General features: G+C 40.6%; 2 protein-coding genes across 2 annotated transcripts; both read left to right on the forward strand.

The window, feature by feature from the left end:
- Positions 1-2,595: 2,595 nt before the first annotated feature.
- Positions 2,596-10,656, forward strand: riok2 (RIO kinase 2 (yeast)). Its single transcript, XM_086314169.1, has 10 exons — positions 2,596-2,794; positions 4,129-4,267; positions 4,394-4,510; positions 6,118-6,293; positions 6,399-6,487; positions 6,611-6,802; positions 6,895-6,987; positions 8,175-8,612; positions 9,721-9,820; positions 10,142-10,656. Exons 1-10 carry the CDS (start codon positions 2,729-2,731, stop codon positions 10,301-10,303), a joined length of 1,572 nt encoding a protein of 523 aa, XP_086170295.1. The 5' UTR covers positions 2,596-2,728; the 3' UTR covers positions 10,304-10,656.
- Positions 10,657-11,494: 838 nt separating this feature from the next.
- LOC147317337 (protein limb expression 1-like) lies at positions 11,495-16,737 on the forward strand. The gene is made up of 6 exons (XM_086312899.1): positions 11,495-11,697; positions 12,294-12,490; positions 13,121-13,261; positions 13,341-13,436; positions 14,390-14,467; positions 14,548-16,737. Exons 1-6 carry the CDS (start codon positions 11,622-11,624, stop codon positions 15,001-15,003), a joined length of 1,044 nt encoding a protein of 347 aa, XP_086169025.1. The 5' UTR covers positions 11,495-11,621; the 3' UTR covers positions 15,004-16,737.
- Positions 16,738-17,370: the final 633 nt, after the last annotated feature.

Consider the following 17,370-nt stretch of genomic DNA (forward strand, 5'->3'; position numbering starts at 1 on the left):
GCATAGGTGCTATTATTAAGGAAGCACATTCATGTACCCTTTGCTAAAGTGGTTCTGTGCGTGTTATCATATGTGTTGCCAGAGAGGTTCCTGCACCTTGAAACATCTTTTTCTAGAGCTTTCTGTCAGTCTTACTGTGTAGTTCTATACTCAACTTTCCCAAAGAGGCTCCAGTGTGTGGGAGAGCAGGATGAGTAATGTGTCTGTGTACCTAACCTGCTGTAGGGCATTCAAAAACCTGCCAGTAAATCTCTGTTCAACACTTTCTCCCACACACACACCTGACCTTCAGATTTCACAGGGTTGACACAGTGTTTCCTGCAGTTCAGCTTTTACAGATATTTCTTACTTTTTTCAATAAAATGCGCTATGCTTTATTGCTCCTGTGCAAAACCTGTCTCTTATTCACAGCAGTGAGCTATCATGGCAGCAGGACTCCATACCACTCAACATTCAAACCTACTGCCATATTTTTATTCTATACTCTTTTACAAAACATTTATCTGGCCTTTTCATCAGGTGAGAAAAAGGTTTGGGTGATATTGGACCGATCGTTGATAGAGTGAGTTGTCTACCAATTGGAAGGTCAGTGATTTGAGCCCTGAGTCATCTACTTGTCTACCAAGGCATCCTCAGATAAAATACTGAATCCTGATTTACCCCTGAAGCATCAACCACAGCATGACTGTGTGTGTGTTAGAAAGTGCTTAGGCGTAGATAAAAGGGGCGTGTGTGTGTGTGTGTGTGTGTGTGTGTGTGTGTGTGTGTGTGTGTGTGTGTTTGGGTGAATGTTGAGGAAACCACTTTGCATGCTTAACTGTGTAGAAAGGCTCTATGAAAGTACCAGTCCGTTTACCAGAGTTGAATAATAGGGAAAACACAAGTGTTACTAACAGAGATGGGCAGTAGCGCGTTGCTGTAATCCGATTACTTTTTTCAATTAACGAGCAAAGTAAGGGATTACTATAGCAAAAAAGGTCATTAGATTACTGTTACTTTCCCGTGAGCACGCTGCGTTACTGCGTTACTAAAACCGTGATTTTTTTGCTAGAGTGTCTCATGACAATGACGAGCGAGTGCTACGTTCGTGGCATCAGCTGTGTGCAGATCAACAATGGATAATATATCAAGTGTGGGAGAGAGTATGAGCGTGCAGCATTTAAAGTGTGGAAGTACTGACCTTACTTTGAGTTTGATTCTGGAAAAAGTGACAAAAACATTAGCGTCTGCTGTTCGAAGAAAACTTCTTTTTACAGCGAAAAATAAACCCCTAAACTTCCGCACAAGCACTGAGTACGCTGCCATGGGAATGTGAAATTCACAGAGAAACTCACGGATTCTTCCACTGACATGACGGCTGCGACACACCTGCACCAGGGCAAACCTCCGCCTGCCCCACTCCTACTAAACAGGTGAAAATAGAGCAACAGGACTGCTGATTCTTTGATTTTGTTTATTTTCTGGTGTGTTTTACTTGCATCTATTTGAAAGAGTGAGTGTAAACACAAAAAACTATTTTATTTTATGTGCTGGAATGTGCAGAAAATAGGTTTAAATGTTAAACAAATTTCTTCCAGTCAGAGAATGTTGCATATAATTTAATTTTTGCTTGATGCATAAAGTTAAAAGATTAAAACTAATAAAACAAGTTTTAAAAAAGAGACTTTTTCATTTGATTACATTTTATATGGTGGACTATGCAGAAAAAGGGTGTAAAATGTTTTTAAAAAGTAACTAAGTAACTAATTACTTTCAAAAATAAGTAATCAGTAAAGTTACTGATTACTTTTTTAAAGTAACTTGACCAACACTGGTTACTAATAACATTACCAGTGACCTTATTCTGTCTTCCAGTAAGCCACTGTGAAGGTGAATCACAGCTCATTTGTATTCCCTTGCTTTTTTACTTATTTTTGATTATTATTGTTGATTTGCTTCGATTCACCAAGAAAAAAGGCTGCAGAGGATGGTGAAGTGCAGGGACACCCGTCAGGTGAGTGCCTGGAGGTGGCAGGGGAGCGTTCTGATCAGTGGCGGGTAGAGTTGAGAGTTCTGCTCACCCAGGGTAAGTACTGACCCAACTGACAAATGAGATAAGACTAGTATTTTAAAAAATAAATGACAGTCAATGTTCTTCTTTCTATTAGTAGTTTGGGACTGAAGTAAGGGATTGAAGAGGATGTTTGGGACACTGGCTGTTTTAATATTTTAAACAGACTTTTAGTGTTTTTCAGGATTTGTGCAGATTGTGTCTACTAGAATTTTATTTTTATAGTTATATTTTAATTTCTGTTGCCCCCTGGCCATGACTGTTTTTATTCCTTGTTTTATTATAAATAGACAACATTGTAATATGGAAAACTAGGGTGACACTAGGGGGGACAAGAGATTATTTTAGGGTGGCACATCCCATCATATGCCCCTACAGTAGATGCAGTAGATGCGCCCCTGTTTTGGCTAATAAGAGTTAAAACTTTGTCCCTCCAGCAGATCCATTCTGGCACGTTTCCATCTGCCGGCGGGACACAGTGGACTCTGCTGTGATTGGAGGTCAGGGTACTTGCCGCAGCGTCCAATCCGGCGTCAGTTTTTCTAGAGCCAGAAGTGACGTCTTTTCCGTTCCTAGAACTTCCGCCTTGCACGTGTGTTTACAAGAAATGTGGCACCTTTAGGTTAAAAAAAGTTTGACGAGCTAGCTCAGTGTAACCGTGTATGTGTCGGCTAAAATATGGGAAAGTTAAATGTTGTGATATTGAGATATTTATCTCGAGATGACTTCCGAGTCCTTACTGCGGTAAGTACAAAGCTAACTGCTAATTCGGTCCCAGTTGGTTAGCCTGTGCTAAGCCAGCGCTTGGTCAGCTGGTTATTGCTCATTAACTTTTACACATGCCACTGTTACAGCAGCATGCGAGATGTTAATGTAGTTGTAATGAAGGCGAGCACACATACACAGGCATTCATAGTTCATGTCAGGTAAACGGAACATCGTTTCACTGTACTCCTGTGGTTTAGTGACTGATGGTGGATTCACAAGACGCATATTTAAAACAATTAATTTCAAAATATGAGTGTCAGTGGTAGAAATATTCTGAGTTTGGGATCTGTCATTAGTAACAAACAAACCACTGGCGACATTGGTTGCCAAGCATAAGTACTTGTCCTGTGCACACTAGCTCTGAAGAGTCGCTTGATCTGCATATGTATTAATCCTTGCGTTATCTACCTAATATCTGTAATGTGAAATTGCTGCTGCAGCACTTCAGTTGCCCTATAGGGATTTGTCTGCCATTGAGGCTAATATGTTCCTTGTGATATGTGTTAGACCATTAAAGCAGCTTTCTTCTAAAGTTAGTGTTTGTTTTCAGTCTTTTAGGCACAAAATTAGGGTCCTGGGTTTTGCTGCATGCCCTCCTTCATTGATCTATGGATTATCGTGACCTATGATATCTGCAGATGATATTATGAACTCTGTAGTGAAAGTAGGGAGCAGGTGGAAGAGTCTGGAGAGGTAGCAAAAGAGGTAGCAAAATGGTGGGAACAGCTCTCCAGGTTAAGGGAAAGGGGAGGTTTACAGTAGGACCTGCTATAATGTATGATTTGGAGATAGTGGCACTAAAAACAGACAGGAAGCTGAGCTGGAGGTGGCATACCTGAAGAGACTAATATTGTTGTTGGGAGTGACCAGGAAGGACAGGATTAGAAACATCTAATCATTACATCAAAGGGACAGCTCAGGCTGAGCAGTTTGGAGACTAAGGTGGTGAGGCAAACTTGATACATGTGTAGATATATTGAGCGAAGGATGTTGAATATGGAGTGGCCAGCCAGGAGGTAAAGAAGATGACCACAGAGTATGGATCTAGTGAAGGAGGACAAGCAAAGATTGGTGAGTCAATGGAGGATGCTAGGAATAGGGTGAGATGGAGGCATATGATCTGTTGTGGTGACCCCTGAAGGAAGTAACTGGAAGAAGAATTTAGCATGGGAATTTTAAGGACATAGAAGGAATGAGCAAAGGCTGTTTTTCCTGAAATATACATTACAACGCAGATAAGCTTGTAATTTAATCTGTCAGCTCACTGGTGATGATAATTTCGATGACAATGATGATAATTTTTCACGCAGGTTGAGATGGGGATGAAAAACCATGAGATTGTTCCAGTAAGTCTTCTGTCTTCCATTGCAAGCCTCAAGCACGGTGGCTGCAACAAGATCCTCAGAGAGCTTGTGAAACACAAGCTCGTGGTCTATGAGCGCACCAAGAGTAAGAAAACTTACAAAAACGTATTCTATCTATTCTATTCTATCTATTCTAAAAACACTAGCTTTGTCTCACAAGTTATGATGTAAGTGATTAGCTTTCTAACATGATGGCGTGTGTTGATCTCAGCTGTCCAGGGTTACAAGTTGAATTATGGAGGATATGACTACTTGGCCTTAAAGACTTTGTGCGCCAGAGAAATAATCATTTCTGTTGGCAACCAAATGGGTGTTGGCAAAGAGTCGGGTAAGTGTTTTGTTTTGTTTTTTAAATTTATAATCATAATGTGTTTTCTTTCAGGTTTTCAGGCTTTTACCGTCAATCTTTTATGTGCTCATGTTTATATTAGGGCTGAACGATATATCGCATTTGCGATAATATCGCGACATGATCAAGTGCAATTTTCTAACCGCAAAGGCTGCGATTATACTCTGGACATGTCCAAATTCATGGGCTGCATCCTCCTGAGGCCGCATTTGTAGACCGATTACGTCACAGCGACGCGCCGAAGGCTGTCCAAATTACTACCATATCCCAGAATTCATAGCGCGGCCCAGCCAAACTCCAGTTTCCAGCAATGGCGGCCGCTACTAAGTTTTAAAATTACTCATACTAATCTTTCTGGGTCACAAAATAAACTTTTAACATATTTTCAGGCGAGAAAGTAGTTGTGTAAACATCAAATATCTGCTCGGTTTATCAAGATATCCCATATTTGCAAAAGTGCTTCGACGTTTTCAGAGGCGTCTGCTACCCACCAGCTCGACAGCTAGCCGGGAGCTCGAGGGTTACTGATGCGGCCGAGAACGGCACAACTCCCGGCACATCATTTTCAGATCACCGCGGAGTTTCGCTGCTCGGGTTAAACGTAATATATAAGTCACTTAGACAACCTAAAAATGTTATTGTTGGGCTTTTTTCAGTGTTTTGTTTGTTCGTGAGTAAATCGGTTTGGCTGAGATTAAAGTTATTAGATTAGATAAAATAAAACTTTATTAATCCCCCGGGTGGGTTCCTCCTTGGTTTTCACACAGCTGACTAAACGTCAAACAGAAAACTTATTAAACAGAAGTATGAGACAGTCGAGAATTTACACCAGTGTCTGGTTATATTTTAGATAGCAAGAAGCAGACGGCCGAGTTTATTAAACTCCACCGAGACAGCGGTGACGCTAATCAGAACTAGACCGTCCAATTTCACGCCTTTAAACTTTAAAGGCGTGTTTGTGTGTGTGTTTATACAATTGCTATTATGTTTGCACTTTATGTGTAATGTTACTGACTGCAGAGATCAGTAAGATGTGTGTATTTTTTATTTATTAGTTTTATTTATTTAATATTATTTTTTAATTGAATGACTGTCTAGTAGTTCACAGATGTCGAAAAACTGAGTGTGGTAAAGCCACTGATTTTGTTTATGTATATTTCTGCAATCTGCACATTGTACTGACTTTCATTTTAATGTTTACACCAGGGTTCCTTGTCAGCACTTTATGCTCAGATGTTTGTAAGCTAAAAATAAACTATTGTGTATGTTCAAATATACTGTTGTGATTGAAGAAGTTAAATAAAAATGTCAGTCATCAATTCATGCATCACCTCATGTCATCATAACAGAGGTCTGTCTTCCAGGAAAGAACAGTTTAAAATTAATGTAATATAGTATTGGCCATACTATAAGATGTATTGCTTGTCTTTGTTTAATAATACAGAAGACAAAGACCTTAAAAAATAATCGCATATCGCATCGCAATCGCAATATTGGGGCAAAAAATCGCAATTAGATTATTTTCCATAATCGTTCAGCCCTAGTTTATATAAATATTTCTTTCTTTCTGTTCACCTTGCATGTAGATATATATATTGTGGCGAGTCCAAGCGGAGAGCAGTATGCTCTGAAGCTGCACAGGTTGGGGCGTACATCTTTCAGGAATCTGAAGAACAAGAGAGATTACCACAAACACAGGAAGAACATGTCCTGGCTCTATCTCTCCCGCCTCTCTGCCATGAAGGAGTTTGCCTACATGAAGGTAATGAACCAAATGAGTGAGAGTCTGTTCTGGACCACTTACAAGTGTGATAGAAAAAACTGTTTTGTTGGAGGATTTTAATGTCTGTCTCCTCTTTAATCCCAGGCATTGTACGATCGAGGCTTTCCAGTTCCCAAACCTGTGGATTATAACAGACATGCTGTAGTGATGGAGCTCATCAATGGATATCCGCTGTATGTTAACAAGCCATTGATTTCCTCTTTTTATTTGTATATTAAAATAGAAATAACGTACTGTTCCTACTGGGGGGGGGGGGGTTTCTTCCATAATTTGTGTGCATTGTCTCACTCTACTAGGTGTCAGGTTCATGAATTACAGGATCCATCAGCCTTGTACAGTGAGTTCATGGACCTCATAGTCAAACTGGCCAATCATGGCCTGATTCATGGAGATTTTAACGAGTTCAACCTCATGTTGGATGACCAGGACCACATAACAATGATTGACTTCCCTCAGATGGTGTCTACATCACACCCCAATGCTGAATGGTGGGTTTATTTGCTCGATTTTTAAAGTTGGCAGTTAAAAGTATCAAAGCATACAACTTATAATTGTCTACTTTTACGACTCCTTTTTGTAGGTACTTTGATCGAGACGTCAAATGTATCCGCAACTTCTTTGCAAAGCGATTCAATTATGAAAGCGAGCTCTTTCCAACTTTCAAAGACATCAGGTAACTGCTTGTACTTTATTTTAGTCAAAACTAGGGATGGGTATCGTTTAGGCTTTATCCGATACTGGTGCCAAACCGGTACTTTTGAAACGGTGCTTAAACGGTGCTCAAACCGGTGCTTAAAGAATGGAGAACACAAAATTGGTCCAAAAACCTCTCATGTTCAGCTGTTTTTTTGTAAAAAGATAACAATGTTAGCCTTTTCTGCAGCTATAGGGGATTTAGGGCATCACTCTTGGCTGGAAGCAGTGCTTAAACAATGGAAAAAACACAAACTTTATCCAAAAACTTCTCATGTTTTCCACTGTTTTCCACTTTTTCTTTGGTCATTTTAGCCTTTTTGGCCAGGGTGAAGGGAGTATCTGCCATCAAACAAGAAGACAGCCGCATGTACCTATGATGGTGTTTGCTAGTTCACCTTACATGCATTAATGTAATAACGTGGTTAGCCTACTCAACATAAATTACACACGAACAACATTAAGCTACTCACGCAGAGAAGAACGGCTGCTGCTGCGATCATCATCCGTCATCATTTCTGCTGCACTGGCAGGGCTAGGGGCCAGGACTCTCCTCTTCGTGTTTTTGGGGGATGTTTCTAACTCCGGGTCCGATAACAGGCACCACACCCGCAGTAGATGTGCTCGGTGTGAGGTCTCGCAGCAAGCTATCAAATATGGCGCATTTTTCGGCTTTTAAAAAAAACCACTCGGCGTCGCCAGGTGTTTCATCGGATTTGAGGTGTTACCTCCTTTGACAGTATCACAGTATCAGCTTAAAGCACTTGTTGCAGGCTGCTGAGTTTGCATATTTTGCTGTGAAGTACAGACAGGCTTTTGACCGCTTCGCCTTGGGCATTTTTAATCTGTAGCTCTGCTCTAAAAGAACGTACGTACCTGGACCCGCCTACTATCCTCGGAAACGTAAAATTATTGGCTAGAATCTAAAGTGTATCACATCTCAGGAAAATTAAAGCACCGAAATGTGCGCTGCTTTTCGGTCTGGTTACTACCATTTATGTCAGAACCGGTGCCATCATGGCACCGGATACCGGTACCCATCCCTAGTTAAAACATAACAAACATGTATGAATACAGGGAACTGAATTACATTTTAAATGGTAAATGTGGAGGCCAGACTCTGAACTGAAAAGCAGTTCTAACATGATCTCCTGTTTCTTTCCAAAGGCGGTCATATTCTCTAGATGTTGAAGTCTCAGCCAGTGGCTTTACGAAAGACATGGAGCGAGATGGTGCATTGCTACACCCAGCTGGACCTGAGGACGATGAGGAGGAGGAGGACGACGACGGTGACAATGATGACGAGGATGCCAAAGAGGCAACAGATGAGGAAAGAGAGGAGGCTGTGGACATGGAGGAATATAAACATGCAATGCTGGAACTGGAGGGATTACGAATCAGCGAAACACCTGCAGAGACACAAGATCAGGACGGTGAAAAGAGTAAGAACAAGGTTCAAGAGGATCAAGAGACTGAGACTGCATCTTCGCCTCCAGGTGATGAAGAAACAGAGAAGCAGTTAGATGAAGAGTTGGAGGAAGCAGAGGATGAGTTCCCAGAGCTGGCAGACCTTTCTGCCTCCAACAAGGAGTTTAAACCTTTCAGGTAAAAGCAGTGAATAGCCAACACAATAAAACCCCCAAAATGAAGATTATTCTTTGATGATTATGTGCCACTATTAGATAAATGGTACTGCAGGAAAACGGCATATGGGAAATATAAGACAACTGCTGATGAACTGCTTAGCTCATCTGTGTGGTATGTCCTTTTATGTGACCATTTGTGTTTTGTAATGTTCAAATAAGTCTGCAGCTGGCTAATAAAGCCCCAATCATAGCAGTCTAAAGACCAGTCACAGACCTTCTGGCAACCACTGGTTAGTAAATTTTGTTGTACCTGACAGGTTGACAAGTAGTTGTGGGGGTTGCTGGTAATCTAAAATCAGTTGCTAAACCTTATTGACTCAGGGCTAGAGACTTGTCTGTAATCCTCTGGCAGCTGCCACTTGCAAGGGAAAAGGGTGTTTTCTGCAATCGGTCGGCAAATGTTTGCTGGCACTCACTAGTGTGAAATCGGTTGTAAAGAGGTATAGTACTGCACTGAAACCTTCTTGTTATTGCTTTGGTCACTGCTACATTTACAAGTACTTTAGACAAAAGATGCCAACTACGGTAGTGAAACTATGTAAGACTAATGGAATATTTTCCTTTTGAAACGTGTTGGTGGTAACAGTAATCTGCATCGTAAACCTTGAAGCTGTGCATTCGTTTTGTCCCATGCTTTTTCAAGTTTCAGTACAGCTCAGAGTAAATGGTGAGTGTTTGAGGACAAGTCTGTGTCTTCCATGCAAACTACAGGCAACTGCAGCAACCTGCTAGCGATCAGAGCTAAAAGAGTTAAAAGGTTTCTTTCTGGTGCAGCAAAGCAGCCTAACGACAGGCAACAACCACTCTGCAACCTGTCAGAGAATATACGTTTTTCCCTAGTAACCAAAGCAGTCTCTTATCCCGTGGATCTGAGGCTTTAATAGGATTGTTTGGCAAAGTATTATTGAGACAAGCCAGAAATATTTTTTTCTGAATTGTTAGTGAATTATAGAGACAATGAATCAAAATCTATGCTAATTTGTGTCAAATTAAGCTGGTTTAATGAAGTATGTACATTACAGTACATTTATGTGCTTTGCTATGATGTAATTTTTATCTCCCTGCAGAGATGCAGATAGTCTTCTACAAATTGTAGAGCACAGGAGGAAAAGGACAGACAGTGAGGCCACGATGGGAAGCACAGGGAGCTGCTCTACCATACCACCAGTAAGTATAACATAGATTTACACTGTTGATATATCTGGTTGACAGGGACACTCTGCTAATCTACCCAGTAACCAGAAACATGGTGACAGATTTGATGTCTTCATTATTTGGAAGTTTCAGCCAGTGCTGCAGCAGACACATTATACAGTTTTGGGGAAAATCTTAAAATGTCCCGTAGGTGTTGCTAAAGAGCTTCAGTTTGTAAGAAGGTGAATTAACACAGAAACAACATGCCAGCACAGTGTTGTGTCTGGCTTTCAGAGACAGGAGGTGAGTATATTCATCTGTTATGACCTGTTGTTGTTATCGTGTGTCCTGCAGGAGGTAATCCGTCAGAAGGTGCGGAGGCAGCTCACCAAACAGCAGAAGGCGGCGCAGAGGAGACGTCTACAGAAGGGTGAGGCCAACTTGGAAACCAAATCCAGGAGGGAAAACCAAAATAACATCAAGTCTAGCATGGAGACCAGCGAATTCTGGGGATAAAGAGAACAGCATTGATGAAATTCATGTTTACACCCTTTTTTCTTTTTTCTTTTTTGGCTTTTTGAATTTTTTTTGTCTGAAGTTGTAAACACAATTAATAAATACTGTGTATTTATTCAAAAACTCAGCTTATTTGAATCATCACAGAGAAATCAAAGTGGAGGTCACATAAAGTGAAAACTGTTTTGGATGCTGTTCTCATAAAATCTCTTGGTTTTCTTTTTAAACTTAAGTAAAATTTTGTTGCTTGCATACACAAATATGGACTGCTTAATATAGCAAAACAGTATGATTAAACTATGGAAGTGTTTTTCTTATTAAATAAAGGCACTTGTTTTCACAAAACACTTATTTATCACTGTGTTAGTGCTTCATTTTTGTGTGTGTGCTGATACCTACATGAGCTCTACAACAGATTGAACAATGTTAATTAGCTTCCTGTTACAGAGTCAAAGGTTCATGCTCAGTCTGGATGTGCTGCTTACAAAGTGACTAACGTGGACAGGGATTTAAAATTCAAATGGTGCACATTCACAGAGAGCACACACCAACGCATTAATCATGAAAGAGTGACGGAAATGGATGGGCTACATATTGAGGCAGTCCGAAGGAAGAAAACGAAACATGTTTTTCTTCAAATTCAGTTAATTTATGCGTAGGAGGCTTTCAGAGAGCGTCTGAATTCACACATGAACAATGGCCTTTCATAGTGAACAGAGTGAGTGAAGCTCAGTGGGCCCAAATTTGCGTGTGAAGTCAAAAATATCCCACCCCCCACATATCCAAAAAAGGCCTGGGTAAAAATTTTCGCTGTAATCCTGAGAACGGGCATTTTTTTTTTTTTTAAGCTGGACCTCTTCACATAATTTCCTCTTATGTTTTTTTCATTATAAAAAATTGTGGTTTCAACTTGGCTGCTAGGTCGAGTTTAAACCGTCCGACTGTGCTCAAGGATTAGGCAGCTGCACAGCCCCAGAGGAGGGGCTCAGCATTCCAGCTCTGCACCTCTGTGTGTGTGCATGTACAAGAGGACCGAGGGGCCCTCTGAGCTAATTGGCAGAGAGGGTGACAAAGGTGGTCTGCTTCAAAAGAGAAGCCCTGGCGAGATGGTCAAACAGACGAGGAGGAGGGGGATTTGGGGAGGTGGAGAAAGGGGAGTGGAGGTTCCTTCTAATTTTGAGCCATGGTGACGGTGGTGGCTACTCAGTTATTACTCTACTTAGCTACTCAGAGTCAGACGTGCTGTTTTGGTGGATCATTTTAATAAGAGAATGGTCTGAACGTGTTTGAGGCAGCAGGAACTAAATGCTGAGAGAAGATGAGTGACGTGAAAGTGGAGGAGAGCATCATGTCGTATTTATCACAAACTGAGACTGGCGCCGGCCCCAAAGACTGTGAGTAGGCAAGAAACTTTGTGACAAACTTACAGGTTAGTTTTTACAGCAAAGAAGATATGAGAGCACAGCTACAAGTCTTACTGCTTAACAGTGGTTTTTACCACTAGCAAGGCAATAATGCATCACATTAAAAGAAAGTCAGGGGAGTGTTTCATTGTTTTACTTTGTAACATTTCCTCCATAGCGCAAATAAATGCGAGTTAAGTTCTCCCTGTTGCCATAAATGGCCCTAAAGTGACTTTCCTGCCACGAAGTAAAGGACTCTGGGAACTTTTAAACCCATTTCTGGGTCAGAGTGAGCACAAAAGTATTCGGAAATACTAATATTGTCAAGTGGTGAGGTGCTTCCCTTCAGTTCCAGAGTCTACTTCAATATAAGCTGTCTGGGTATGCAGATAAACACAGATGTCTGATTTCTATTTTTAAGTCAAAATTTCTGCTCAGCAAGTGTGATGACACAGGAGAGTTAGCAGAATGATATAAGGGAACCCCAGACAGATGAATAACATCTCCTTAATACAAATGCAAGAATTCCTAACAGTGGCCTTTCACAAACATTTTCAATCTTCGTGCTGACATGCATGTATGTGCAGTAAACGTGGTGGCCATTCTTCATAACTTCTGGGAGCAGAAGCAGCTGAATGGTTCCTCCAGTGACTCGGATGGTTTTGGTGGGAAGGGAGCTGGCCAGACAGAGAGCCTGCTGTTGTACGAATCTGCACCTTCTCCTGGACCTCCGTATGTCTGCTATGTCACGCTTCCTGGAGGAAGCTGTTTTGGTAACTATAAGGTGTGTTTGACATCAACAGTGCTCTAACGACACTTTCATCTAATGTGCTTATATGAATAAACAGCTGTTATCCTTAAAGCCCTACAGGAAATATACCACTATATGCTAAAGGTTGAGTACATAAATAACAGAATTAGAGCAAGTAATAGTAATAACAGTATTAACTTATGCTACATTATCACTTGTTTCACCTTTTAATAGTATTACAAAATTGCTTTGCACCAGCACAATTCAACAAAATTACCAGCAAATAAAAGCCATAGCAAGCTTTTAAACAAAATGTTATTCTTTTGGTTTTATAGAAGTGTTATAGAATCAAATTTCACATTTTCACACTGACTTTAAAAGTCGTTTTAAAATGATGTTGTTCAGTTTAAATCTCATGATGCTTCTCAATGGGCTCATTGTGATCCAGACAGCAGCCCCCAGCTCAGAGGCAGCATATGATTGGGTATCTGTGAATTCCTAATCTCAATAGTGATGTGAGTTCAGATCCCATGATTAGCTGCAGTCAAGTGCAAAATTATCAAAAAAATACAAGACTGGGTGCCCATTTAGGGACATGTGGACGCAGCCTGAGGCCCACACACTCCTTTTGACGCACTCTGCTGGTTTTCTGCTCATACTCAGGTGTGTGAAACTCAAGCAGAAGCTCGGAGGGACGCGGCTCGTGTGGCTCTGATGAACTCACTTGTGAATGAGTTGCCATGTCGACGCATTGACCCTGAGTTCATCGCTCATAGTTTGCGTCAGGCGGCCAGAGACAGTGCTGTATGTGTAAGCTAGTTCAAACACACATTATTACAACTTGTATGTCTCAGTATTAACAGGCTTTGTGATGCGTTTAAAGGTTTCTGTAGAAGATGCATGTGATTCGGGTACCAGTATAGGAACCTACAGTTTGCTGCTTCACTCCTACATTGGAAGGAGCATGCTGGAGTTCCAGGTAAAGGACAAAGAAACACTCATTTCTTTTGCTTTATATAAATATGGCTTCATGACTAGATAGACTGAAAGATTCCAAGCATTACACTTACAATGTAAAGTGCCACTTTGCACTATAAATAGAGTGTTTATAATAACACCCACAATTTAAGTATCAACAGTTTATTATAAGGCAAACATCAAAAAAAAAAAGAAAAGGCCACCCACAGGGTGGCAATTCTGCCCTTCCTTGGAATCGTTTACCCCTCTGTTCTGCTCTTACATATCTCTCAGACCCTGGCAGAGACATGTGTTATTAAACACCTAATATTTCTACCTTTTGTATAAATAAGCACATGCCTGCAGACAGAGGGGTTATTAGTAGAAGGAAATGGGGTCATTATCATCCCTGCTAAAACTCAACTCATAGAGATGGATTGTGTCCAAGTAATACACACACTATCCACATGCACATGGGCTGAAATGTAGTCACACTTGTGCACCGGTCTGCACGCAGCATTGAGTATAAGCTTTGCAGCTGTCACTAGAATGTATAATTTATAATTGCAGTTAATGCAGGAGGTGTCAAATGGTTTCATAGTGCAGCAGAATTGTAAACAGAGCAGCAGGTACAACACGGATGTCACCCTGAAACAACTTTCCATCTGCGTCTAATTATGTTGGTTTAAGTTAATGTATGGACTCTCTGTTTAACAGTAATGTCACTAGTTTCCCAACACATGGCAGCTGTTCACCCAGTTGGTGTTTTATAAATCGAGGTGAAACATACCTTGTGCTTGAGGATTTGTGATAGTTTTGTCAAACCAACCACTTACATGTAATAAATATTCATATTTTTGTCTTTGTCAAACTTACAACGCTAATCTGGTTTGTTAGGTTTAACTCAGTACTCGTGGAGGTGCATTAAACTTTCCTTTCTGACTGTGTTTCTTTCTCAACCTCATCTTTCTGTAGGAGATGATGACAATTTTTCAGTTGTTGCACTGGAACGGGACTCTGAAAGCTCTGAGGGAAAGACAGTGCTCTCGACAGGTATGGGTCCTGCTTGATTAAGTGTCAGCATCTCCGTATCTATGAAGTGATGATGGCCTATTTTCTCTCCTCCATCTCAGAGTGTGATTAGATATTACTCTCAGCGAGGACTTGATGAGTACGTGCGCAGCAATATGGCTCTGGATTGGCTCGCACGGGAGCAGAGATCACCGGGTCTCATCGGAGCTGAGTTGCAGGTGGCACAGAGGGAGCTAGTGTTGGCCCGGCGTCGAGGCGTAGAGCTGCGCTTCTACAAGGAAAAAACAGAGATCCTTAGCTTGGCTCTCAGCCAAGCATACATTCACCACACACCTGAGGTCTTCAGCCATTCGCTGAGTCGCAAATACAAGCAAGAGCATCTGCCTTTAGACACATTTTACAGCCAGGAAACAGAAGCCCAGCGAGCCCCACCCTTAAGCCATTTGCCACCGGTCCATAAAAACACACAGCAAACAGTCTGTGAAGCCTCTGGACTCTCTGATAGTCCTTCACCATGCTCAGAGCAAACATTTGAGCCTTTAGATGACTTTGAATAAACTGAATCACAAAGTAGAGGATGGGCAAAACATATTGCCATTTAACTCTATACCTCCTAAAGGCCCACTAGGATTAACCATGAAGCTCTTTTCTGAAGTGTTTTCTGTCATATTTTACATATGAGAAGTTAGTGAGGGTATTCTTTGCCTATGCAGCTAAAAAATCTTCTACATCTACATTTGCTACACAGAAGGCAACTAGAATGTTTTTTGTCAGCATGACTGAGAGTTTAAAAAGAGGTTTTACAAAATTGGGTTGAGGTGTTATTATGATGCCCGACCATTATTAACATACAATTTAGTTTGTGACTATAAAAGTATGGCTCACTGTAATGTATAAGCAGCTTTAACAACAATAAATGTAGCATTCAAGTGATTTAGATTAAATAGTAGAAAACTTAATTACATTTTTAACGTGGACCTCAATTTTTTGTTTGTTTTTGGGGGGTTTTATGAAGAGCACTCTGTCACTGTCCTACATTTTATTTATGCACATTCTTGTAGCAATGTAGCATGCACAGTCACAAAAGAGCATTTTCATAGCACTCTATGCAGTCCTACCTAAAGCACCTCTAGTAGCAGTAACTTGACTTTATCAGTCTTTTTTTTTACAACTTTGCTTTGGTTCATTTAAGTTTGTTAACATTTGTTATCTACAGCTCTCTTGAAGTCCACCTGCAGTATTTCAATCAGGTTTAGGTCTGGACTTTGACTTGGCCACTAAACACATTGATTCTTTCCTTTTTCAGCTATTCTGTTGTAGATTTGCTGTTGTGCTTGGAATCATTGTCCTGGCACGTGACACAATTTGATAAAAGTTTTAGAGTTCATTGTGGACTCAGGGACTGCAAGGTGCCTAGGTCCTGTGACTGCAAAACAAGCTTAAACTATCACCCTTCCCCCATGTGGTGACAGTTGTGTTTGTGCTGATATGCTGCGTTTGGGCTTTGCCAAATGTAGTGCTGCACATTATGAACAAATAGCTCCACCTTGGACTCATCTCTCAAGAAGATTTGTCATTTGTTCTGATGCAACTTGTGCTGTCATGTTCTTTTTAGACAGAATAGGCTTTCCCCTGGCAAACTTTCCAAACAACTTATACTCTTTCTGTCTTTCTTTAATTGTAACACTGAACATACTGAGGCCAGTGGAGTCTTTCTGTTTGTCAGTTAATCAAATGCATTTGATTAACAGCACCTGGCTGCCGCTCACCCTTTTAGTTCCTATGGAAGCAGTCAAGCTGTCCTTAGTTTTCCACGGGAAATCATAGAAGGCTTAGACACTCTTTTTCACATGACTGTATGTAAACTTGTTCTCCCTGCTTCACTCCTCCCTGCATGTCTAGGCTGCCATGTAATGTGTCAGTTTTTTTAAGAACAGTGAAAGATCCTGACCTATTACATGTTATTTGATTGTTTTACATTGATAAAGGACACATAGCAAATGCATAGTTCAGGGGAAACGTTAATTTCGTCATTTTAAAAGTACATTTCAAAATGAATGTTTTTTTCTGCCCTCATAACCTGTGACTTTTTTTGTTTGTTTGGGGTTTTTTTTTTTTTAAATATCCTATGTGTCATTTCAGACTGTGATAATTTGATTATGTCATAATGCATTAGTCAAATTTTAGATTTTAAGTATGTTGATGGAGGAAATTATGCAGTGATTCCACTAACTTGCAGATAAAGACATTTATGACTTTGTAGTGAGTGAAAATAATTATCTAAGGCAGGAGTGTCACACGTACAGCCAGCGGACCACATCCGGCCTGCCAGAGAATTTCATATGTCAATTATCAATGGCCCGTCAGTATGTAGGAGCAGGCAGGGGTGAGACTTTACATTGATAGGCACACCATGCAAAGACAGACTGTCATCATACCATTATGCGAAACAAGGAATAGGGACTGATGTTCAGTCTTATAGGCCAGGTACACAAGGCGACCGAAGTTGGATTTAAATGCAAGGGTGTCGGAAAAAGGTGAAAAAACGAGCGAAGACCAGTGGTGTGCGATACTGTAAATTTAGGTATTGAAGATACCAAATAAATAGAGGGCCAGTATTGCCAATACCAATACTGATACCGACACTTTTAACTTATAAAGGCAGTTTATGTAGGGAAGAGTGCTGTGTAATGATTTATGAGATAAATCATGATGAATTTGCAAATTCTGATTTTAACTACAACTAAATCACTGTGAACAATTAGTTAACACAACAAAACACACCCCTCAGCTTTTCATATATTTTGAAACTGGGTTTATTGAGACTTGGAATGTAAATGTTTATGATTTATGATTAGGCTGATGATCAATAATGGGTCAATGACCCTCCTAGGGACACTCCCAATAAGGCTTAAAAATCTGGG

Source organism: Aulonocara sp. 'chitande type north' Nkhata Bay, linkage group LG12 (genome assembly GCF_057382095.1).
Source record: "Aulonocara sp. 'chitande type north' Nkhata Bay isolate Kocher_YH1m ecotype deep benthic linkage group LG12, A_spYH_male_GT1.1, whole genome shotgun sequence".
Classification (NCBI taxonomy): domain Eukaryota; kingdom Metazoa; phylum Chordata; class Actinopteri; order Cichliformes; family Cichlidae; genus Aulonocara; species Aulonocara sp. 'chitande type north' Nkhata Bay.